We start from the raw sequence: 24,547 nt of genomic DNA, 5'->3' as shown, positions 1-24,547 counted from the left end.
GTTGTTGAGTACTGGATTTGGTTGGTAGTCCATTAAAGAGGGCTGGACTTTGTTCTGGCATGCCATTAAAAGACCAGTATAATTTTTCAGAGGCTTGTTTTAAAGCTTTTTAAAGGTAAGACTAGAGTAACCTTTATTCTAGAGTTAGTTTAGTCCCACTATTGAAATATGACCCTCTGGTATCTCTCATAGGGCTTCCCTCATTTGTTTCTCTTCAATCAAAGATCATAATCCTGAGTTGCCTGATTTCTATTGTCTAAAAATTGTGTCATACGTTTTGTCCAGTCTTCTAGGTAAGTCCATCCCTGTTACTTCCTTATGACTGAGAAAAGTCTAGAAAGAAACATTAGGAGTAAGAAAATGGGGCATCTGAGTGGCTCAGTCGGTTAAGTGACTGCCTTTGGCTCAAGTCATGATCCTGGAGTCCCGGGACAGAGTCCCATATCAGACTCCCTGCTCAGAGGGGAGTCTGCTTCTCCCTCTGACCCTCTCCCCTCTCATGCTCTCTCTCTCTCATTCTCTCTCTCTCTCAAATAAATAAAATAAAATCTTTAAAAAAAAGAAAGAGTGAGGAAATGTTTTGCCATTAACAGTTCCTACACAAGAGTGAGCAACAGTGAAGTCCTGGACCATTTTAGAATCATACCTGTGCTCTGAGGGACGTTCTATTTGATCATCTAGCTGCCAGGCTGTGTGGTGCAATGGACAAATAATGGATCAGGGATATAGTTCTGCCCCCTCACTGTAGTGACATTTTGTTTTGGTCTGCCCCACATCATTCCCCTCCTCTTAGTCATAACATCTGCTTTTATTTAGAGAACTGCTCCTCCCTTATTTTATATGCTTCCACTTGGCTGCCAATCATAGTGCCCTGCCCTCTAGGCAACAGTGATGAGTGACCCATGCCCAGCCAATCAAAGCTCTTAATCTCCCTGCCTCAGTCATTGGTTAGGGATGATTACACGATCCAAGTTGGACCAATCACATCCTTTCCCTAAGATTTTTACATGGATGCTAAGAGATATAGCTTTTCCCCGAGTCATTGCCAGTCTGGATTGATACAAGCCTATAGTTTCCTGTGGACACATCCTCCTCCTCTTTTCATCTCTCCAGTAGAAGAGATCAAGGCAGAAGGCCTGAGGCGAAGAGCAGAGAGGGTCCTCGCAACATGAGTGATGTCCATGCAGTCCCAGAGGCTAGATGCACCCCTGCACTTTCTGTTTATATAATCCAATAAACTCCCTTTTCTACTGGTTTGATTCATTTTCTGTCACATTCAACCAAAAAAAAAAAAATCTATTTACATACTGTTTGAGGTCTTGGTCTAGGTGTCTTCAAAGTGCAGTGTGTATCCTCTAAGGGTTATACAAGATGATCCGTTGGTGCATGGGAAGAAAGTATAAGATCTATTTATGAGTAGGCATTTTCCAGATGGAAAAGAGAATATCAGCATGGCAGAATAGCATGTGTGACAGCATGGACACTAGAGTCCACCCTCCATGAAGGCAGGGCCAGGCTCTCTCATGTTTATATTTCCCAGCACTGAGCACAGAGCCTGACTCATAGGTGACATCAAAAAAATAATTAGTGACCTTCCCATGATACCCAGAGAGAGGTCCATACAACATTGTTCTGGGTTCCTGTCATAACTTAAAGAGAAATTTCACAAGGTCCATAGCCCTTGATGTTCTGCAAATGAAGGAGGAGGATGTCCTCAAATTCCTTGCAGCAAGAACCCACTTGGGTGGCACTGACCTTGACTTCTAAATGGAAGGGTACATCTGCAAAAGGAAAAGTGACGGCATTTACATCATAAATCTGAAGACAACCTGGGAGAAGCTTCTGCCGTCAGCTTGCGCCATCGCTGCCACCGAAAACCCAGGTGGTGTGAGCACCATACCCTCCAGGAATACTAGCCAGCGAGCTGGGCTGACGTTTGCTGCTGGCCCCGGAGCCACTCTTCCTGCGGGCTGCTTCACCTCTGGGACTTCACGAACCAGATCCAGGCAGCCTCCCTGGTGGCTTCTGGTGGTTACTGATTCCAGGGCTAAACACTGGCCTCTCACAGAGGCATCTTATGTTGACCCGTCTACCAACGCTCTATGGAACAGACTCTCGCCTGTGCTATGTGAACATTGCCATGTCTTACAACAACAAGAAAGCTCACTCAGTGGGTCTGATGTAGGGGATGCCGACTGAGAAGTTCTGCACATGCGTGGCACCATCTCCCGTGAACACCCATGGGATGTCATGCCTGATCTCTACTTCTACAGAGAGCCTGAAGAGACTGAAGAGTTAAGACAGGCTGCTGCTGAAAAGACAGTGACCCAAGGGGAATTTCAGGGTGAATGGACTGCCCCAGCTCCTGAATTTACTGCTACCCAGCCCAAGGTCTCAGACTGGTCTGAAGGCATGCAGGTACCCTGTGCACCCATCCACCCCAAGGAAGACTGAAGTGCTCAGCCGGCCACTGATGAGGGCTCTGCAGCTCCCACTGCTCAGGACACTGAAAGGTTAGGAACAACAGAGTGGTCTTAAGCTGTTCTCCAGACTCTTAAACAGAAAGGGGAAATAAGGATGATGGGAAACAAAGGTTCTAAAAGTAATGAATGAACAAATGAATGAATGAATGAATGAATGAATGAATGAATATTTGCTGGGTAAATGAATGAATAAATATGCAAAGATGAGTGGTGTTTAAACAAGGGCTTGTAGTGGGGTGGAGGGAACAGAAGCAAGTGGACATGGCAGGTAAAGAGCAAGTAATGTGAGTTTCGGTGAGGGAAGGGCTTGGAAATTTTTGGTAGGGAGATTTTTTTTCTGGGAAGGCAGGGACACAATTCATCAGGGTAGCCTCATTGAGGACAGGAACTGCAAAGATTAAAGGAAGGGAGGGAATTCAGCTGGAGCAAAATTCCTAAGTCAGGAGCAGGCCTGACCTATTTGTAGAACAGCAAGGAGGCCGGTAAAACTCAGGTGGATGGCAAGGAGGCCATAGAGGCAAGGGGAGGATGGCTGGATCCTGTGGGGTGTGTAGCCACTCTAAGGACTTGGGATTTACTCTGAGGGAGGTGGGGCACCGTTCCAGGGTTTCAAGCAGAGCTGTGGTCAAGTTTGCATTTGGAAAGGGTCCTCTTGCCACAGCACAGAGAATAGGTTGAAGGAGGGGCAAGGTGGAACCAGAGGCCTGTTAGGGGGCCGTTGGCAGTGACTGAGGTGAGAGAGGACAGCAGCTTGAGAGGACAGGGTGCTCTGCAGAAGGATCTGTTGTGACCATCGAGGCATCGAGGCAACTAAAATCCCTGGCAACGGTAGGGTGTGAGAGAAAGAGGGGTCGGCCACGACCCCCAGGGTTTTGGCCCACAGCAATGGAAAGGAAGGAGCGGCCACCAGCTGAGATGGGGAAGGGGATGAGGATCTGGTGTTCTAGGTGTCCAGGAAGCTCTTCCAGCCCAGTCTCTGCCTCGGTGGTTGTTCGGAGCCACAGGCTGGTGCTGGGACCTCTGACTGGCACCGTCCCCATCCCTGGCCCCGTGTGTTCACATCACCCACCTAACATCAGTGCCCTTGAATCATTAACGTGACATCAGCTTGTCCTGCAGGAGCTTGAGTCTTCTCAGAGAACCTTCTTGGAAAGAAGTGGTGGGCTCAGTTTTCCTAGCAAGACAGGTCCACCTTGTTCTGGAAGTCAGGAGCCCAAAATGTGTTGGCGGGACAGTGTTCCTTATGGAAGCTCGAGGGGTTTCCTTGGTTTTTCCAGCTTCTAGATGCTGCCCTCATTCCTTGGTCTGTGGCCTCCACATCACTCCAGCCTCTGCTTCTGGTAGCATCTTCTCTCTAGTAGGGAGATTTCTATGGTAAAATTTGGGTCAGAGGGCTCTTTTTGCAGGAGAATGACCAAGCAGTGACACTTGCTAGGGGCTTGCCTCAGTCAGGTGTGAAACGATGGACACGTCAGGAATGGGGTGCTGGTACCAGAAAGATTCAAGAGGCAGATCCACCCTGGTGACTGGATGTTGGGGTAGTATGACAATGGGCTGGGGGTAGGTCTGGGTCAGAGAGGGGGATCAGAGGTGTCAGGGCAGAGGTGGATCAGTGAAGACCCAGGAGTTTCCATTTTGGGATCTTGGGACAGAAAGTTTCATAGTGAGAAGACAGTGTGGAGGGAACATGAGTTCTGTTGATGGTCTCTGGTATTTTTGAGTTGAGACAGCCACGTGGATTAGTCCTAGAAGCCATGAGATTTGTCAGGGATGGAAATAAGTTTGGAGGTTGTCAGGGAAGAGATAATATTAAAACAATGAGACCGGTTATAGGTGAGAAACCTAAGGAATGAACCCGAGGCACATTCAATGCATGAGACCAACACTGCACAATTACATCACTCCAGAAGGCACCTGTAGTCTAGAGACACTATATATCAAATACACAGACACGTGCGCACACACACACACACACATACACAACCCTGACAGCAGAGGCCTGGGCAGGGCCCAGAGGAAGACACACACAGCATGCTCAGAGCACTGGGAGGAGGCCAAGGACACAGTGGTGTCCTGGAGCCATGAAAGACTGAGTATAAGAAGGCAAGGCTTTCAACAGGATCGAATGCCACAAGGAGGTGAAGAATAGGGACTGGAAATGGGTAGATGGCAAGGAAATACAGGGCAAGCTCTGTCCTGACTAGCTGGTGTTCTAGAGCCAGTCACCCGCCTCAACTACCTCCCAGAGCAAGGAAGAGTAAAGGAGCTGGGCCCTTCGAAGTGCCTGGCACATCCGGAGTAAATGCTTAGGAAATGCTGGCTCCTGCTTTATTGATTAGGATTATTCTCTTTTCATCTTCTCAAAGCCTCCTTGCCTGCTTCAGCCTGTGCAGACTACCCCCACCTTGGACCTCCTTCTCTGCCTCCCTCCTCAAGCATCCGACCAACAGGAGAGCCCCCTGATGACTTGGGGTGTCCCTGGGCCTCTCATTCAAACTTGTATCTCCCAAGTACCCGCAGGCCCACGATTCTGAAGGTAAAGATGGCCTGGAGGAGCAGGAGGGAGCTGGAAGTCCCCAAAGCCCAGCGTGGTCCCTGATTGGTCAGTGGCCAGTAGGCGGGGCTCATTATGAGCCATGCCCCTAGCGTGTGCTGCCCCTCCCCCGTCCTTCTCAGTTTGCAGAAATCCACCCCCCTCCGTCCTGTACCATCTACTCCATCCTGGGGTGGAGGTGTATTGTCCTATTCTTGTTTTGTGAACTCTTCTGGGGCCGAGGCTCTCCAAAATGCTTCTCCTATGGGTTAGAAGCAAGCAGTGTTTCTTGTTTGGTGAGGGCATGGGCAAGGACACCTCTAAAATCCTGAATCCCCCACACCTCCAGGTCTCTGTGCCTCAGAAGACTCCCATCCATGTGTTCTGGGGGAGAGAGTTCAATTAGCTGGTAATGGGGGGAAAGTGGACAGGGAGGGAGCCTCAAAGGGGCACACAGTGTGGCTGGAGGCAGGCCGGCTTTTGCAAGCTGATTTGCTGTGGCAGGGCTGGAGGAAGCAAATGCTCATTTCTTCCAGAAGAGGGTCTGCTTTCCTTTCTCCCAAGTCCAAAGGAGAGGGAGAGGGGAAGACAGGACTTTCTGATTGCCCTGGGACCAACATCCTCCTCCACAACCCCCAGGCTTCTCACACCTTCTGGGACCCCAGTGAGCACAGAGAGCAGCAGTTCCATCCAAAAATGCAGTCGGTCCCCACTTTGCCCCTATTTCCCACTCAGCAGTGGGGCAAACCGAGGTTAAGGGCAGCCAGGCGGAAGCCACCACAGCCACTGCCCCAGGGCCAGGACTGGGAGGGCCTCGACACATAGCCGCGCTTGCGCCACTGTGGAAATGGAGGGCGGAGGAAGGTGCTCATTTTTTTTTTTTAAGATTTTATTTATTTGAGAGAGAGAGACACAGCCAGCGAGAGAGGGAACACAAAGCAGGGGAAGTGGGAGAGGGAGAAGCAGGCTTTCCGCAGAGCAGGGAGCCCAATGCGAGACTCGATCCCAGGACCCGGGGATCATGACCTGAGCCGAAGGCAGATGTTTAGCGACTGAGCCACCCAGGCGCCCCAGAAGGTGCTCATTTTTAATCCTCTTGATCCTCTGGATTTGGGATTCGGCCCAGGAAAGTCTAGGTTTGTTGCAGACGCTGGCTAACACCCACCCCCAGAGAGCCTCGGGCTTCCAGCTCCAAAGCCCTTGGCTGCCCCACTAACTAGCTGAGGTTTAACAACATTGTGGTGTTTAATGAATTACATTTGTTGTTAGAATTAACTTCTACTTTCTCTATTTGCAGTTAGGATATAAACCTTTCCTCTTAAAACACTAAGCTTCAGTAATACACTTTAAATAAGATTAAAGAGGGGCACCTGGGTGGCTCAGTCGTTGGGCATCTGCCTTCTGCTCAGGTCGTAATCCCAGGGTCCTGGGATCGAGCCCCACATTGGGCTCCCTGCTCAGTGGGAAGCCTGCTTCTCCCTCTCCCACTCTCCCTGCTTGTGTTCCCTCTCTCACTGTGTCTCTCTCTGTCAAATAAATAAATAAAATCTTAAAAAAATAAAATAAAATAAATAAATAAGATTAAAGAGGGGCGCCTGGGTGGCTCAGTCAGTTAAACGTCCAACTTTTGATTTCGGTTAGGGTCATGATCTCGGGGTACAGAGATCGAGTCCCTGGCTCTAGGATGGAGCCTGCTTAAGATCCTCTCTCCATCCCCTGCTGGCTCTCTCCCTCCCTCTCTCTAAAATAAATAAGTAAAATCTTTTTAAAAATAAGTAAGTTTAAAGAAAAAGGATTAATAGTTTAGGTGGATGTGATGAAGGCAAAAAGTGTGCAATGGGTACCAGATAACTTGGGTGTGGGAGACTCTGGTGTGATGGGCAGAGAGTGGGGTTCAGAGAGGCGGGGGTTGCCTGGAAGGAGCTGGGGCAGCTCCTGCACCACCCGTGTGGCTCCAGAATGGAGGCCTGGCTGCCCAGAGACTCCAGGGACCTGGCGCTTCCCAGGCAGATCCTCTGGCCGACTGGAATGAATTAAAAGCCAGCAGTTCCACCTTCCTGCCTGTTTGCCTATCCCCCAGACCTCCTAGGGCCAAGGGCTTTGTTTCTTCCTGGCTTGGTTGGGAGACTCCCTACACTCTCTCTTTCTCTCTCTCTCTCCCTCTCTCACACACACTCACACACACTCCTGCCCTCTCCTGAGATCTCCCCCTCCCCTTCTCTCCCTAGGCTGTGAGGCCCCTTCGGGAGCCCCTTTGTAAGGTAATTGGATTTCTCCCCTTGTTAGTTTGCAATGAAAATGTCATCTATTCGGGCCACTGCCAGGGAGGGGCCGGCCCCCATTCAGCGAGGCTGGCCCGAGCTGTGAAGCTATTCAGGCCTCCCTGCCTCCCAGTTGGGCAGCTGGCTGCTTCCCTGACAATGCCCCCCTGCACTTCCACACTGACCAGTGTGCCCAGCCGCTCCTGGGAGTGGCCCTGACAGGCCGAGGGCTTGGGGAACTAGAGTCTGAGGTTCTGAGGTCACCACCACCCACCGGCAGCAAGTAAGCACTGGAGGTATTTGATTTTCCGAGTATTCCCCACCCCTGAGTGTGGGCACTTGGGAGGGGGCAGGACCGAGGGAAGGGGCTAGGCTTCCCTGAGAGAGAAAATGCTGTAAGTTCTAAGACGTTAGGGCACTTGTAAGGCAAACTGAGGAAGTGCGCAGGGCAGGCGCTGGGGCAGAAGGGTGGACATGGTGACCTCCCTTGGGAGACTGCTACATCTCGCAGAGCTGACCAGTCCAAAAGCCACAGTGGTGCTACCTACCCTCAGCGGGACCCACCTTGGACATGGTGCACACTCCTCACCCTCAGGGCTCCTAGTTGGAAACAGAGCAGTGGAAAAATGGCTCATGATGTATCCAGGCATCTGCCAGTCCTTCCCAAAGAGCTTGTGGACAAAGTGAAAAAATGGGGGAAATAAGATGGAAGGGCAGTCTTATGAATCTGTAACCTGTTCCCCCAAAGGGAAAAAGATAAACCCCACCCTTACCAGCACTATTCAAGTGTGGAAACCGAGGTCCGTACTGCATGAGTACTTGCTCAAAATTGCCCAGTTCACAGAGAAGGCAGAGACAGTGGCAGAGAAGGTTTTCAAACCTGCATCTGTCCCATTTTTAAGCTTACTGTTTATTTTTTTAAAGATTTTATTTCTTTTAAGTAATCTCTACCCCCAGTGTGGGACTTGAACCCATGACCCCTAGATCAAGGGTCTCATGCTCTACAACTGAGCCAGCCAGGTGCCCCCTAAGCTTACTGTTTACAAAGCAAACTCGATTTGGGATGGCATCGACATTCCCTTCCCCAACTCCCAGGAGCCCCACTGTCCGTCTCATGAGATCATGTTGGGACTATTGCCAGAGCTTCCTATGATGGGCGAAATGGTGACCGCCCAAAATTCGTATGTTGAAGTCCTAATCCAAGTATCGCAAAACATGTCCTAATTTGGAAATAGGGTCATTGCAGATGTAATTAGCGAAGATGAGGTCATACTGGAGCAGGGTGGGCCCCTAATGCAGCATGACTAGTGTCCCTATAAACAGGACAAGCACACAGGGAGAACACCATGTGAAGATGAGAGTTCATGCCATGGGCCAGGAGCTACTAACAGGGAGAGAGGCCAGGAACAGGTCCTCCCCTCTAGTGCCTGTGGGGGGACCCTGGCCCGCCCATGCCTGGATCTTGGACCTCTAGCCTCCAGAATTGGGAGACACACGTCTGTGGTTCTAAGGCACCCCATATCTGGTGCTTTGTCACATCAGCCTGGCAAACTACTATGCTCCCTAACTGGGTCCTTGCTGCCCTTGATCCATCTCCTCACAGCTGCTGGAGGGGTGGGCAACAGTGGAGACCTGACCCATCACCCTCTTGCTTCAGAAGTCGTCTGTAGTTCGCATCACCCTCAAGTGCAAATTCCAAGGTCTGACCTAGCCCTGCTTAATGCTCCAGCCCCGGCACTGTGCCCCTTCCTTACATCCTATTCCTCCGTCACCTGCAAAGCCGGAATGTGCTCTGGTGTTTCTCACTGTCTGCAATGCTGGAGTGTTTCTGCTCTGCCCACCCCACTTGTTCTCTTGAATGATGCCTGCTCAGGGGTCTAGTGAAACTTTCCGAGACTTCCCTCTCTGGGCAATAACCTCGGAAGTTATCTGGAGTCAGATCACTTCATTGAAGATCCCAGCTCTGACACTTGCTAACTGTGGCTTGGGCAATTTATTTTCCCTTTCTCTATGTCACAGTCTCCTCGTCTGTAAAGTGGGGCTAATAATAACTATTATCTCAAAGGGATTGTTGGAGGATCCAATGAGCTGGTGGTAGCTGGTCTCCCAAGACAGCCGCCAGTGAATGATGGTTCTAGGTAGTCTCCTCCAACATTGAACCCAGGCTGGCCTGGGACTAACAGAACATGGGAGGAGTGTTTCTGTGCCAGTTCTGAGCCTTGTCTTCAAGATGACTAGGAGCTCATGTCTTGAGCTGCCATAGAAGAGGTCTAGCTCTCCCGCTGGAGAGGGAAACCACCAGACACGTCATTGAGGAAGAGTCCTGAGACTACATGGAGAAGGAGTGGGGACCAGCCATGCCAACACTCAAGAATCGCAGTGGAACCTCCAAACGACCTCAGGCCCAGCTGTTACTTGACTGCCCCTGCGTGAGACACTCCAAGGAAGACACGCAGAACTGTCCAGCTGAACCCAGTCATCCCACGGAACTCTGAGGGATAATTAAGTCACTAAATTTTCAGATGCGTTGTGACACTGGAAAATAACCAAAGCAGAGTTAAGCAGGTAATATGCTAAGAACTATATCTGGCTCACAGCAAGCGCTGAAGGTGTTGGTTCATTGCCACTTGCCCTAGAATCCTTAAGGCTGTAATCTACACCCAGCTCTTTGGGACACAGGCAAGAGACCAAAAGAGGAGAAATGCAGAATCAGGACAGGCGCCCTGGGGAAGGTGGTTCTTGATATGGGTTTGGTCGGAGAGTTGATGCCTCGCTGGCTGCTAGAGGCCATACAGCTGGAGTTACCTTCTTCCAAAGGGGTGTGGCGGTTGGTTTCAAGATCACTGCCACCCTCGTTGGTGACCATGACACCCTGAGCCTCCCATATCTTTCTTACTGACCCCAGTACCCCATACCCACATAGGCTCAAGACTTTCTCTCCTGGGTATCTCTAGGCCGACGGGTCCTGTGCGGCATGTGCTCACTCTGGTGCCTTGGATCCAGGGCTGGTTTCTTTCTTTTTTTTTTTTTAAGATTTTATTTATTTATTTGAGAGAGAGAATGAGAGAGAGCGAGCATGAGAGGGGGAGGGTCAGAGGGAGAAGCAGACTCCCTGCCGAGCAGAGAGCCCGATGTGGGACTCGATCCAGGGACTCCAGGATCATGACCTGAGCCGAAGGCAGTCGCTTAACCAACTGAGTCACCCAGGCGCCCGCAGGGCTGGTTTCTGAGGGAGGCATTTCAGACACTGGGTAGGCTAATGGGGAAAATGTTTCGCGGGGAGGAGGTGGGTAGAAGCCCTTAAATCACACCAGATATTCTATCTTATCAGCTGGAATAAGTTTAGAAAGCAATAGCTCCTTTCATTTATTTGGTTAGTCCATGGTACTAGTCATATAAGAAAATCAGTGTAAGTGCTGGATGATTTCCATTTATTTATCAGATTTTAAGACAATTAATTGCTTTTCCGTCATCCTTCACAAGAAACTGATTAATATTGTGGGGATTTTTTTCTTTCAGTATCATTATGAACTCATGAGTCAAACATCTGATAGATTTCAATCCATTATCATTATTATTGTCACTGAAGCTCAAATTGTCCCATTGGGGCCAGGGGAGGCCTCTTTTAGTTGGCTCCTGGGTCCATTTGACGTAACCTTAGTAGTTTGATAAATTTCTCTCTATCAAGTATAACAAGATGTTCCAGATTCATCTTAGATGTTTCCTGTCCCAAACTAGGAATCTTCTGTTTCTCAAAAACCCTGATTTCCTTTCATGGGAAGTGGGAAACACTGTAATCTGGGTCCTAGGAATACTCACTGCTGCTGAGTTGGTCATTGTTCCTAGATGTTTTCAGTGGACAGAGATGGAAAATGTAAATTAAAAATACATAAAGATTTTAAGATAAAATACGTCAATACTTTCATACTGGCTCTCCCGATTCAAATCCAATATTACAGAGTCATTATTTAACCTCTACTGTATTACACCAATGTCTCCTTTTTCCATATCAAGATTCCTAGTTACCAACACTCAGACAACGAAGGATTAGAATAGCCAATAAAGTTTTGCTGTACCACACTTGGCATATACAACAGTATCAGAACAGCAGTTACCACCACCAATATGATTACTGAAAATGGTCTAAAATATCTTTGCATATGCTCCCACAGTCTCTTCCTGCCCCCATGATCTGTTGTAGATGGTGGAAGAAACAGGAGACCTTAAAGTACCAGTGGGAATCAGCCACCCACCAGTGAGGAACATCTGTTTGGATCTTTATATGAGTAGGAAATAAACTTCTATTGTGTTAAGCCCCTGAGATTTAAGGAGGGAGGTTACAGTAGGTAGTATTGCCTTATTAATACTGTAACTAACTAAAATTATCTAGACCTAACGCATTCCTAAGTCATACATCTTTTAGCAGCTTTGTTCAGATGTAAGTCACATACTATGAGTCACCCGTTTAAAGCGCACAATTCAGTTGTTCCCCAAACATTCACAGATATGTGCAACCATCATCACAATCAATTTAAAACATTTCTGTGGCCTCAAAAAGAAACCTCCTATCTGTAGTTATCACCCCCCTAATTCCTCTTCCGTCACCCCTAATTATCAGCAACTTCTAATCTACTTTCTGTCTCTGTAGATTTTCCTATTTTGGATTCCATATTAATCAAATCACATAATTATGGGGTCTTCTGGGACTGGCTTCTTTCATTTAATGTAATGCTTTAAAGGTTCATCCATATTGTGGACTGTATCAGAATTTCATTATGTTTTATGGCCAGATAACATTCCATTTCATGGATATAACATATTTTATTTATCCATTCATCCATCGATGGACATTTGGGCTGTTTCCACCTGTTGGCTATTATGAATAATGCTGCCGTAAACATTCATATACAAATTTCTGTGTGGACATATGTTTTCATTTCTCTTGGGTACATACACAGGAGTAGCATTGCTGGGTCTTATAGTAACTCTATATTTAATCATGTGAGGAGCTGCCAAACTATTTTCCAAAGCGGCTGCAGCATTTTCCAATCCCACCAAGGGGGCATAAAGGTTCCAATTTTTCCATATCCTCACCAACAAATGTTATCATCTGGCTTTTTGATTCTAGCCGTCCTAGTGGGTGTGAAGGGGCATCTCATTGCCATTTTGATTTGCCCTTCCTTGATGGCTAATGACTTGAGCATCTTTTTAAATGCTCTTTGGCCATTTGTAAATCATCCTTGGAGAAATGTCTATTCAGATTCTTTGGCTGTTTTTAAATTGGGTTATTTATCTTTTTATTATTGAGTTGTCCTAAGCCATAGATCTTAATTGCCTTTTTAAAAAAATATTCATTTATTTAAGTAATTTCTACACCCAACATGGGGCTCGAACTCGCGACCCTGAGATCACGAGTCACATGCTCCTCTGACTAAGCCAGCCAGACGCCCCAACCTTTTAATCTTGCATATTGTTGTGGGTCTACTCAGTTTTGGGGAGGGGATGCATTTGGGTCATTTATCTTCTAAAAAATTATGCATTTCTCTAGTTCTTTAAATTTATTGCCATTTAGTTGTGTATCATATTCATTTATAATTCTTTTCATTTCCTTCATATGTGTGGTTACATCATGTTTATTGCTCCTAATATTATGCATTTTAGCTTCTCCTCTACTCTCCCCCAGTCTGATTCAGGCTTGTCAGAAGTTAGCATTTTTATCTTTTATAAAAGCTAAAGTTTCATTTTATTAATTTTTTACTATTTTTTTACTTATTTATTTCAATTTTTACTTTTTAGAAATTCCCTATATTGTCTTTCCATTTTATTTCTTTCATTGTTATTTATCTTGGTTAAGTCATTTATTCTGAAAAACAAAAATGTTAAGTCTACCTATTTTCTCTTGTGAAGAGTTTTGAATGTATCTTGTAAGTTTTATATAATTTGTTAATAATTTAACAATTCAGTTTTGATTTCCTCTTTGACACAATGGTTATTGAAAAAGTGTTCTTTGTTTGATTGGTTACAATCTTTTTAAAAATAATATTTGCATCATTAGGGTCCCTGGCTGGCTGAGTCAGCAGTGTAACTCTTGGTCTTGGGGTCATGAGTTTGGGCCCCACACTGGGTATGGAGATTACTTAAAAAAAAAATCTTTAAAAAAATTTTTTTAAATAATCTTTTCATCAATTATCATCTCAATGAATTAAGATTAAGTGAATATGGTCTATAAAATCTCTGTTTGAAATTTATTATCTTTGTGACCAAGTAAAGAATACATTTTTGTTAATGTATCATATAGTTTTACATGAGACAAAACAATGCCAGATGCATATATATGTACATATACGATGCATTTATGTATACAAGATGCATTTAGGTATGATCTTGTTATTTTAATTATTCAGATCCTCTACTCCCTTGCATAGTTTCGTCTACTGAATTGTCAAATTCTGAAAGTTTTGTATTTAGATCACCAGCATGACTGTGGGGTTTTTCGGTTCCTTGTTTTTCAGCTCTCTTTGTATTTCTAGATGTCTTTACTCTGCTTATTGAACTGCTATATAGTTCAGCACATAAAGGTTTACAATTGTTGTATGTTATTCATGAGGAAGGAGTTTCTCTTTTAGAAATGGGTGTTGAAATTGAGGTATTGACACACTGTAACTAAATCTCCTAACACTGAACTATCAAATGAAGCTCTCCTGCGCTCTGATACATGAGCTCTGGTTCCTTAATTTTAAGTGCTGTGTGATATTCCACCGCAGGAATGTATCATCAGGTGTCTTCTCGCTCTCTTTTGGTACAACTTAGGAGTTTCTCCATTTTTCACAATTACAGTGTTGCAAGGGACGTCCTGGTAACCACTCCCAGGGCACCTACGTGAGTGTCTCCAGGGCTCGCCTCTGTGCCCCCGGGGGGTGGGGGGGCGGTGCACAGGGAGTTGAGATTCTGGTGTCTGAAGCCTAGGGCCTGGGTGCCTTTACCCTTTACTCAGGGAACTCATAAATATTATCGCTCTCTCTATAAGCATTGAGGAAAGTTAGGAAACATTGCCACAAGGCTTACACATTTTTAACTCGACTGGATTTTCTCTTTTTTCAATCAAGAGTTCACTGCTTTTGTAACTTTATTGCCTGTTTCCTATCTTCCCTCCTCCCGCCCCTGCGTGTGTGCTCATGCGTGCGTGTCTGGCAGAAGGCAGAGAATGCCTGTCACTCAGGTGAGCGTCCTGTGGCCCTCGTCCTTGTCTGTTCTCAGTACTGCTCTGTCCTTAGGCTTTTCCTTTGCATCCTGGAAATGTTTCTCCATCTGGTCCTTTGTATCTTTCACTGGAATTTTACACTTTCCGTTCGACTCCCTATTGCATCCAGTGCAAATTTAAGCCAGTCGCCGTATTTTTGTTCATCGCGGTAAATTCCCCTTACTTCATAGAAGCAGTATTCTCTTGCACCGTATAGAGCCTGAAGTACAAATATTCTAATTTTGCCAGTAAAATCTATTGCTGAGGAAGATTATTCTCTGGGTTATGTACTCATTTGTCATCTTCATTGAGCACCTGCTACGTGTTTGTGAGGTGCTGGAGTGACAGTGATTATACGATGCCGCCCGAACCCTCTGGTCCTCCTTTCCCCTTTGCTGCACCTTTTTCCATGGGCCCATGTTTTTCTCCTGAGGACTCCTCCTCTAATGAAGAGTTCTTTCCCTGTCCTTTGTCAAAGGCGTGGATTGCCCCAGCTTCCACATGGGACCCTCAGACCCTGATGGAATCTTCCTCACAGATCTAAGGTGGGAGATGTTGGGGTATGTGGTACCCAGCCACGCCCTGGCCGGTATTCTCCACATGCTGGTTCTCCTTCTGGGTGTGAGACCTTGTGCTAATCCTCCAGGCAACGTCAACTATGAGCCTTTGGATGGGATCTGTCTTCTGTTCCCACTGCCTACTCTCTGACTGGGCAGGTCTTCCCATTGAGGAGGGGACAGGGCAGCCATCTGCAGGGGGGCAGGTGGGATTAAAGAGCATCCTTACATCTGGCACGGCTACTCCCTGAGCCATTATATCTGGAAACCCTTAGATGTTCCCTCGGGAAAGAGGGACACAGATTTGACCAGGCAGACAGCCTTTGGCCCTCTGGGGCTCATGTATGGAATGCCCAGGGCCCTCTGGGTCCTAGGGGCTTGCCCAGCCCACGTGCCATATGTTCCTGACCATTTCCGTTCCCTCAGTCTGCACCTGCCGATGAGCACCCACCATGCACGAGGCACCATTTGGCTCAGCACCGGGGCAGATAGCCGCTCATGGAGCAGAGCAAAACCCTGTGTGCCAGTGGAAGAGACTGCAAATAGCAAAATAAATCAGTAAAATAGGTAACACCCTCTGACCACTATGTTATTACTGTCGCTTGTTAGCATGGCCTGCTCAATGCAAGGGGCAAGGGCTGGGGGGTGGGGTGCCAAGCTCTCACAGGGCAACAACTCTACGCACATGGTCTCCTGTCACCCCACAGTGACCTGGCCAGGCAGGAGTGATTATACTCCTTTGCCAGACGAAGAAATTGCCCTCTGGAGCCCAGGTGTCCTCACTGACTCATTCTGACAGTTAAGTCCCTGCCACCCTCCCCAGGCTCATTCCAGGCCCTTCTATGGCCATCTCAAGGTGGAGGCTTCCCTCTGGAGGTTGCAGGCTGTGCTGCCTGAGCAGGGGAGGGGTTCTTCACCTGGGGTCCTGCTTGGGCTGCGGGAGGCGGAGGCGCTGGAACCAACAGGTGACCCTGCTCAGACGCAGGCAGAGCGCTTCAAACCCCGGCTCCTCCCTTCATTCCACTAAGCTGGCCTCTCTGAGCCCTAGTGTCCTCACCAGCGAATCGGGAATAATGAAGCACCCGCCTCATTGCTGTGCCAGCCAAACAGGAGGAAGAATGAGATACACTCAGCACCAATTACTAGTGTTCGCATCGGGCCTCAGCTTCCAAGTCTCTAAAGTAGGGTTGGAAAACCTCGTCTATGCCAAGGTCACAAAATGGTCACTCCTTTAGCGACCATTTATTGAGCGCCTCCTCTATGCAGGCACCTATGGTCTTTTAGGCTCGCTCGCCCTGCGGCTCACTCCTTGGGACGGGATGGGAGGCACACTCCCGAGGCTGCCGCGGCACCCCCGCGGGGCGGCCGGCCCAGGCTCTGAGGCGCGGAAGGGATGGAGGGGGTTTGAGCGCCGGGCTCCAAGTCGCGGCCGGCGGCGCCACCTAGTGGCCACATGCAGCCATGCCAGAAGACTTGCGCCTTCTGTGTTTCTGGGCTCTCAGCACTGCAAATCTGGCTCCCTTGAGGAGCTCACAGACTGTGGGGAGCCAGGAGTCGATGCCAGAGACAGCGACCCCGTATTGTTTATGAGCGCTTCCCAGGCCCCAAGAGGGTGGTAGGCAGAGCAGGGGCTTGGAAGGAGTCAAGCTCTGCGGTTGCTGGCAAAGCCTCTTGGCATACAACTTACTAGTCTGGTCTTGGTTTCCTTCAGGCTGACACAATGTGTGGGAGCAGGGGCTGCCTGGGGTTTATCTCCTCGAGGAGTGTATCTCTCCAGCTCATCCTTTCCCCCCATTCAACCACTCTGAGCTGCTACTGTGTGTCAGGCATTGGGCTGAGTGCTGGGAATACAGTGGGGACCAGACACGTCTCTGCTGCCTTCCGTTCAGGACTGCCTTACCTCCAGCCTGCCCTGGGGCTCCTCTGGGGCCAAGGGTCTGAAAGGCCTGCTTGGAACTCAAGGATGCACAATCTAACGTGCAGGGGAGTCAGGCCACTCTTGAATATTGGGAGCTGATGGAGAAATGTTTCCTGCTTTCATCCTGGGGTGGAGAGTTCATTCCCAAGCCTTTTGATGGGGTCTCAGGGAGCGAGCAACCCCACTGCGGTGGGATGCAATAACACATTCTTGTATTATCTTTCTCTTGTTCCTCGTCTCTTTCCCTTGTTCCTCACTCCTGGTCCCAAATAAATTACCTGTATGAGGCATTTGTCTCGGGTTCAGCTTTCAGGAGAACCCAAGCTAAGACAAGCAGTGAACAAAACACACAAACATTCCCACCTTCACGGAGCATTCACTCCAATCAGACAGGAAATAAACAAGGCCAATATGCACAGAGCAGTTCCCTAGTGATAAGGGCTGGGAGAAAGACAAAGCCGGGCAGGGGGGCAGAGAATTAAGGAAGGAGATAGCCATTTTATCAAGGGTGGCCAAGGACCTCTCACCAAGCAGGCGACATTTGATCAGATGAAACTGAGAGCCAGCCATGCTGACATCTGAGGGCAGAGCCCTCCAGGCGGAGGACATAGCAAATGCAGAGGTCGGGTGCATTCCAAGAGCAGTCAAGTCTGGCTCCAAGGCCACTGGCCTAAGCAACTGGAAAGATGGAGTGGTCGTTCCCTAAGATGTAGAAGGACAGCTGCAGGTATGTGAATGTATGTATGTGTGTGTGTATGTGTGTCTATATGTGTGTATGTATATGTGCGTATGTGTGTCTATATGTGTGTTATGTATATGCGTGTGTATGTATGTGTGTGTGTCTATATGTGTGTATATGTGTGTGTATGCACATATGCCCATGCCTATATGTATGTGTATATGCGTATGTGTATGTGGTTGTATGTATATATGTATTGTATGTGTGTGTATGTGTTTGTGGGTATGTATATATGTATTGTGGGGGGGTATATGTGGGTGTTTGTGTGTATGTATATGTATACACACACACACATTCAATGAACCATTATTCAGCCATAAAAAAAGAAGGAGGGGCTCCTGGCTGCTCAGTCAGAAGAACATGTGACTCTTGATCTCGGAGTTCCAGTCCCACACTGGGTGTACAGATTACTTTAAAAAAATAAAATAAAATATTTAAAAAAAAAAAGAAGGAAAGCTTGCCACTTGCAAAAGCATAGATGGACCTTGAGGGTATTATGCTAAGTGAAATAAGGCAGAGAAGGACAAAAACTGATCTCACTTATATGTGGAATATTAAAAAAACAATTTCTAGAAACAGAGAACAGATTGGTGGTTGACAAAGGTGAGGGTGGGAGTGGGCAAAAGGAGTGAAGGGAGTCAAAAGGTACAAACTCTAGTTGAAATAAATAAGTCCTGGGCAATGTACTGTATGGCACTGGGACTATAGTTAATAATACTGTATTGCATATTTGAAAGGTGCTAAGAGAGTAGATCTTAAAAGTTCTCATTACAAGAAAAAATGTAACTACGTGTTGTGATAGATGTTAACTAGATTTATTGAGTTGATCATTTTGCAATACATACAAATAGTGAATCATCTTGTACCTCTGAAAATAATGTTAAGTATTGCTATACATATGGAATATAATGCTATTATAATGTTATATGTCAGTTATATCTCAATTTTTTAAAAAAGATAAGTAAATGAGGTGATGGCTGTGTTAATTAACTCAATGGTGGAGATCCTTTCATAGTATATATCAAATCATCACATTGTACACTTTAAACATATTAGACTTTTATTGTTCAATTATACTTGAATACAGTTGGAAAGTAAAGTTATTAATAGAATGAAGAAATTAATAAGTGAATCTGAAAAAAAAGAGTGAATGAGAAGCAAGGAATCAGAGTGTGGACACTCGGAATTCCAAGTGGTTGTGGTGGAAGGAAGGCCAGAAATCAAGGAGTGGCTATAGGGAAATTGAGATCAAGGGGTTTGCTTGTTTGTTTCCAGATAGGAAGCATAGCTTGTCTATGCACTCACGAGAATGATCCAGCTGGTTCTTTGAGAAGATCAATATAATTGATAGATCCCTGGCCAGACTCATTACAGAAAAGAGGGAAAGGACAAATTACCAACATCAGGAATAAGAAAAATGTGATAAGTACGTATTCTGCAGATATTAAAAGGATAATAAGGGAAAGTGCTGAAAAATTTTATGCCAATGATTTTGATATCCTAGATGAAATGGACAAACTTCTTGAAGGACTAAACTGCCAAGCTCTCCAAAAAGAAAGAAAGAAAGGAAGGAAGGAAGGAAGAAAGAAGAAAGAAAGAAAGAAAGAAAGAAAGAAAGAAAGAAAGAAAGAAAGAAAGAAAGATAGAAAGAAAGAAAAGAACCTAAATACCCTGATATCCGTTAAAGAAATTGAAATTATTATTTTTTAAAGATTTCATTTTTAAGTAATCTCTACACCCAACATGGGGCTCAAACTTACAACCCCGAGATCAAGAGTTGCATGCTCCACAGACTAAGCCAGGCAAGCACCCCAAGAAATTGGAATTATTGTGTAAAATCTTCCTACAAAGAAAGCTCCAAGTCCAAGTAGCTTCACTGGTGAATCCTATCAAACTTTTAAGGAAGAAATAACACCAACTCCACACGAACTCTCCCAGAAAATTGAAAAGGAAAGAATACTTCCCGACAAATTCTATGAAACCAGCATTCCTTTGATACCAAAACCAGGCAAAGACATTACAAGAAAATTACAGCCCAACATCCCTCCTGAACATTGGTGCAAAAATCCTAAACAAAATGTTAGCAAATCAAACCCAACAGTTAAAAAGTGAGTGGAGCTTATTTGAGGAATGCAAGGTTGATTTAACATTTGAAAATCAATTGATGTAATTCACCATGTTAAGAAATTTTAAAAGAGCAGAAAAAGCATTTAACAAACTCCAACATTCATTCTTGATAAAAAGAAATTCTCAGTAAACTAGAAATACAACAGAGCTTCCTCAACCTGATAAAGGACATCCATGAAAAACTCACATCTAACATTATATTTAATGATGAAAGATTGAATATTTTCTCCGTAAGATGGAGACAAGGACATCTATTCTCACACTTTCTATTCAGCAATGAATGAAACAGAGTAGAGAATCCAGAACAAACTCACACATATGTGGACAACTGACTTTCAGCAAAGGTGCAAAGGCAAGTTGGGGGAGAAAGGACTGTCTCTCAACACATGGTGCTGGAGCAACTGGATATTCTTCTACCAAATAAATGAATTTTGATCCATACTTCACACCACATAAAAAAATTAACTCAAAATGGGCCATTGACCTAAATGGCCTTAAATGGGCCATTATAAAACCTCTAAAAGAAAATATAAGAGAAACCTTTGTGACCCTGGGTTTGGCAAAGATTTCTTAGATGTGACACCAAAAACACAATGCACAGAAGAAAAAAAAATTGATAAATCGGATTTCATCAAGTTGAAAATTTCTGTTTTTTGAAAAACACTGTTCAGAGAATGCAAAGATAAGCCATAGATGGGGAGAAAATACTTGCAAATCATCTACCTGCTAAAGAACTTGTATCTAGAATATAGAAAGAATTCTCAGACCTCAATAAGAAAACAAACAATACAATTTGTAAAGAAAGATTTGAACAGATACTTGAAAGAAGTTAGTGGATGGTGAATATGCCCATGAAAAGATATTCAGCATTATTAATTATTGAGGAAATGTGAACTAAAACAACCGTGAGGTATCACCACACACTCACAACAAATATTGGCCAGGACATGGAGGAACTGGGACTCCACACAGCTGGTGGAGGGATAAAATCATGCAACCACTTGAGAAAATACTTCGTCAGTTTTTTATAAAGCTAAACAATACACTTACCATATGATCCGGCTATTCCACTCCCAGATATTTACCCAGGAGAAATGAAAGTGTATGTCTATATGAAGACATGTACCCGAATGTTCATAGCCGCTTTATTTGTAATAACAGCAACAAAAACCTGAAAGCAACACAAATGCCCATCAATAGGTAGATGGATAAATAAACTATGGCACGTCCATTCAATGGAATATTGCTGAGCGATAAAAAGGAATGTACCACTGATCTATGTGACAAAATGAGCAAACCTCAGAATAATCATGCTGAGTGAAAGAAGGCCAATACAAAGAAAAGTACACACTGTATAAATCCACTGATATAAAATGTTAACATATACAAAAGAATGTATAGAAACGGAAAGCAGACCCATGATTGCCTCAGAGGCGTGGTGGGGAGGGCTGTAAAGAGGGATTCCCAAGGGGCAAGAGGAAATTTTTTAATGTTCATTATCTTGATTGTGATGATGGTTTCTTTGATGATATGTTTGTCACTTTAAACACGTGCAGTTTATTTTATGTTGAGTACACCTCAATAAACTTAAAAAAATAAGTTTGGGGGATATCGTAGTTGGAATTTTTATTCAAAGCCAGCCTTCCTGAAGGCATTTGATTGTTTTGTTTTTCTTATAATTATATAACAACAAAAAAGTCCAAAATTAAAGCCTACACATCTTCAGTTCCACGACTACTGTGGTCCATTTTCTGTATGCGCTGTGGTGAGGGAAAAGGATTCATCTTGAAGTTCAGTCTTCCATTCTTGTGAGATGAGCGGTCAGGAGGATGTTGTTGGCTCTGAGCACCAAGAGTGCAATAGGAGAAGCATCCCAACCATGGGACTGAAAGAGTCCTCTCCGTGTGTCCCGTTTTGCTTTCTAGAGAGGTGAGTGGCTGAGGTTTGGAAGAAAAAGAGCAAAATGTCGGCTGGAGCTCAACCATCTGTGACCACCTACCCATGACCCCTGCCCCATGTCAGCAGCAGTGTCGGGTAGAGGGGTGTCTGCACAAGGTGGCGGAAAGAGGGAGGACAAGGTGACCAGAGGCGTTCAGGTTACAGGATCATATGACTTCGGATAAACACACTCAGTGCCGTCCCAAAGCTGTTCCGTGCTTCTGCCATCTTGCTGCCCCCAAAGCACCTGCCCCCCATTCTGCACCCAGAGAGAATCCCCAGAGAATTAGCTAGAGCCAGCCAGCCAGGAGGCCACCGGCCAGACACAGAGTGCCACCTGGCCTTGCGTGCACAGGTCGAAACAGGGTCCAGGCCGAGTTCCCAGCAGCAGCCGCAGTGGCCACTCCATGCACAGGGACATCTGCAGTAGCCGCCATCGGGGCTTTGCACGCCCAGTAGCCTGCCTGTGTCCACACCAGGCGACAGAGGGACTGGGGAGATTCCACCTGGGTTCCTATCGTGGCTTTGTCACCTGCCAGCCAGGTGCTTTGGGCAAGTCACTTAACATGCCTCAGTCTCTCCATCAATAAAACGGACATAACAAGAGTGATACCCCACACGGTTGTGAGACTTAAAGGAGCTGGTAGCTGTGAGATGTTTACACGAGCTCCCGACACAGAGGTCGCTCTCGGATGTGTTTGCTGTTGTTACATTAGTCTGTGCTTTGACAAACCCCTCTCCTGCCCTTTCCCACACCCATCAGACAACTCAGGCCCCTACACACCGCCGACCAAGCATCCGACCACTTAGCTTCTAGATGTGATGGGCAGCTCCCTAACACCCTCAGACTAGGTTCTTCAGGTCTGGGGGCTCGTGCTGTTTATTTCTATTGCTCTGACTACTCAGAACCTCATCAGAAATCTGGAACCCAAGTCTTGGGGCAGGAAGGCTTGGGTGGGCTGACCCATGCAGGTCCTGCCCTCTCCAGCAGGGGGCGATGGGCACCAACCTTTGCTGGGCGTTGAGCATTCTTCCTCCCCGTCCCCAGAACCAGGAACACCCGCTGTTAGTGTTGGAAGATAGAGCCTCTCAGGTTCCAAAGCTGCAGGTGAGTTTGTGGGCACAGCTCCTTCCCAGCCCCCTGACTTTCCTAGTTCCCATCTGCCTCACTTTCTGGAGGAGGAGCCTCTTGCCATTGGTGGCTTTGCCTCAGTTTCCCAGTGTGTAAAATAGGTGTGGCCATCTCTGCCTCCTCCAGAGATTTCCCACAGGTGAATCCCTAGCAGCAAGGACAGGCAGGGGAGGCTCCAGGCCCAGCCCACAAGCACAACTGGGAAAAGCCATTTCTGTCAAAAGCAACACCAAAGAATGGGAGAGGCCATTCCAAACCCGGAGCGGGCAGCCTCCGCCAGCTGCCCATCCTCCTGGGCCGCAGGGTCCCAAGCCATCCCAGATCTTGGCCCCAGGGAGCCCCCTTCAATCCTTCCACCAATCAGGGGCTTCCCGGCCCAAGCAGCGGACTTCCCCAGCCCCTCCTGACCCAAAGAGCACAAATGAAACACACACACACACACACATACAAAATGTAAAAAAAAAAATCACATCTTTATTGTTTGATTAATAACCTGGCTTGGAAAGGCAAGAGTGGGGTGTGTGGGGAAACACCCAGCTTTGATTAGTCAGAAACTCCTGTTAACTGTGTACAAAATGAATGTTACAAAATCACGTAGAAAATGGGGTCAGCAAAGCAGCAGCCTTGGGGAAGGCTCAAGGTCCCTTGAGGCTGTGATATGAGCCCAATCTGGCCTCTGGGGCGTGGCTGAGGGACTCCGGGGCCCTGGGGGCCACATCCCCGCCCCCACACGGCACACACGGTCTCCTCCGTCCTCGCTTACGAATTACTACAAAATTGTCCTCAAAGGGGCATAAACACCACAGGCCATGGCATTGCCAGAAATGAAACGGGCCCTGAGCTGAGCGCTGAGCACCCCCTTCCGCGGCGGCCCGGGCCTGGAGAAGGGGCGCCCTTGTTCCCCACGCTGAGGAGGGTGGGCAGGCACAGGACCCCAGAGCTGGGGAAGGGCTCCGCTCCCCAGAGGGACGGTGGCCGAGGGAGGCCTGAACAGGCCACCGGAGCAAACACAGCCAGGGTTTTGGTCAGTGCCAAGTGTGGGGAGAGGATCCACAGTCCTGTCCAGCCCCCCGTGCTGTGGTCTGAGCGGTGCGCTCCCGGCACGGTCCAGACGGGGGCGCTAATTGGGGTAGCACATGCAGCATCCTGTGCCTGCCGCCTCCACGCTGGGCTTGGCGCCGGGCCCCAAGAGTCCATCAGTGACAGAGTGCTCCATGATGATGTCCTCCACCCGGGTGATGTACAGGAATGTCAGCAGCACCCCCAGGAACTGAGGAGCAAGGGCAGGGTGGGTGAGAGCCTGCTGGGGATCTGGGTGGCTCTCTCTGGCAGCCCCCAGCCCGGGCCCTTCACTACCCCTCAGGAAATCCCAGAGACCCTCTCTGTGCCCCATCAGCAGGGGCCCCTCCATTCTGGGACTCCTGTCTCCAGCCCAGCCATGCTGTTCACTATCGAGGGGACCTCGGGCAAGTCACTTAACCTTGCCAAGCCTCAGTTTCCTCCTCTGTAAAATGGGCATGATAATAGTATCTACCTCACAGGATTGCAGACGGCTGTGCCTGTGAAGCACTTGGAAGAACTTTATAAGCAAGGTTCTTGCCATTTGCCCTCTCCTTCCG

General features: G+C 47.1%; 1 protein-coding gene across 3 annotated transcripts in view; it reads right to left on the bottom strand.

Moving 5' to 3' along the window:
- Positions 1–23,383: 23,383 nt before the first annotated feature.
- LOC118018956 (tetraspanin-15) overlaps positions 23,384–24,547 on the bottom strand; it is a 49,841-nt gene continuing 48,677 nt past the window's right edge. For all 3 annotated transcript variants that reach the window (XM_035017729.1, XM_035017719.1, XM_035017723.1), the window contains one exon: positions 23,384–24,198. In XM_035017729.1, the coding sequence (XP_034873620.1) occupies positions 24,049–24,198 (150 nt within the window). In that variant the 3' untranslated portion in view covers positions 23,384–24,048. The remainder of the gene's footprint in view (positions 24,199–24,547) is intronic.

Source organism: Mirounga leonina, unplaced genomic scaffold (genome assembly GCF_011800145.1).
Source record: "Mirounga leonina isolate KUSES-001 unplaced genomic scaffold, KU_Mleo_1.0 Mir_107, whole genome shotgun sequence".
NCBI lineage: Eukaryota > Metazoa > Chordata > Mammalia > Carnivora > Phocidae > Mirounga > Mirounga leonina.
This window is presented reverse-complemented; position numbering and strand designations above follow the sequence as displayed.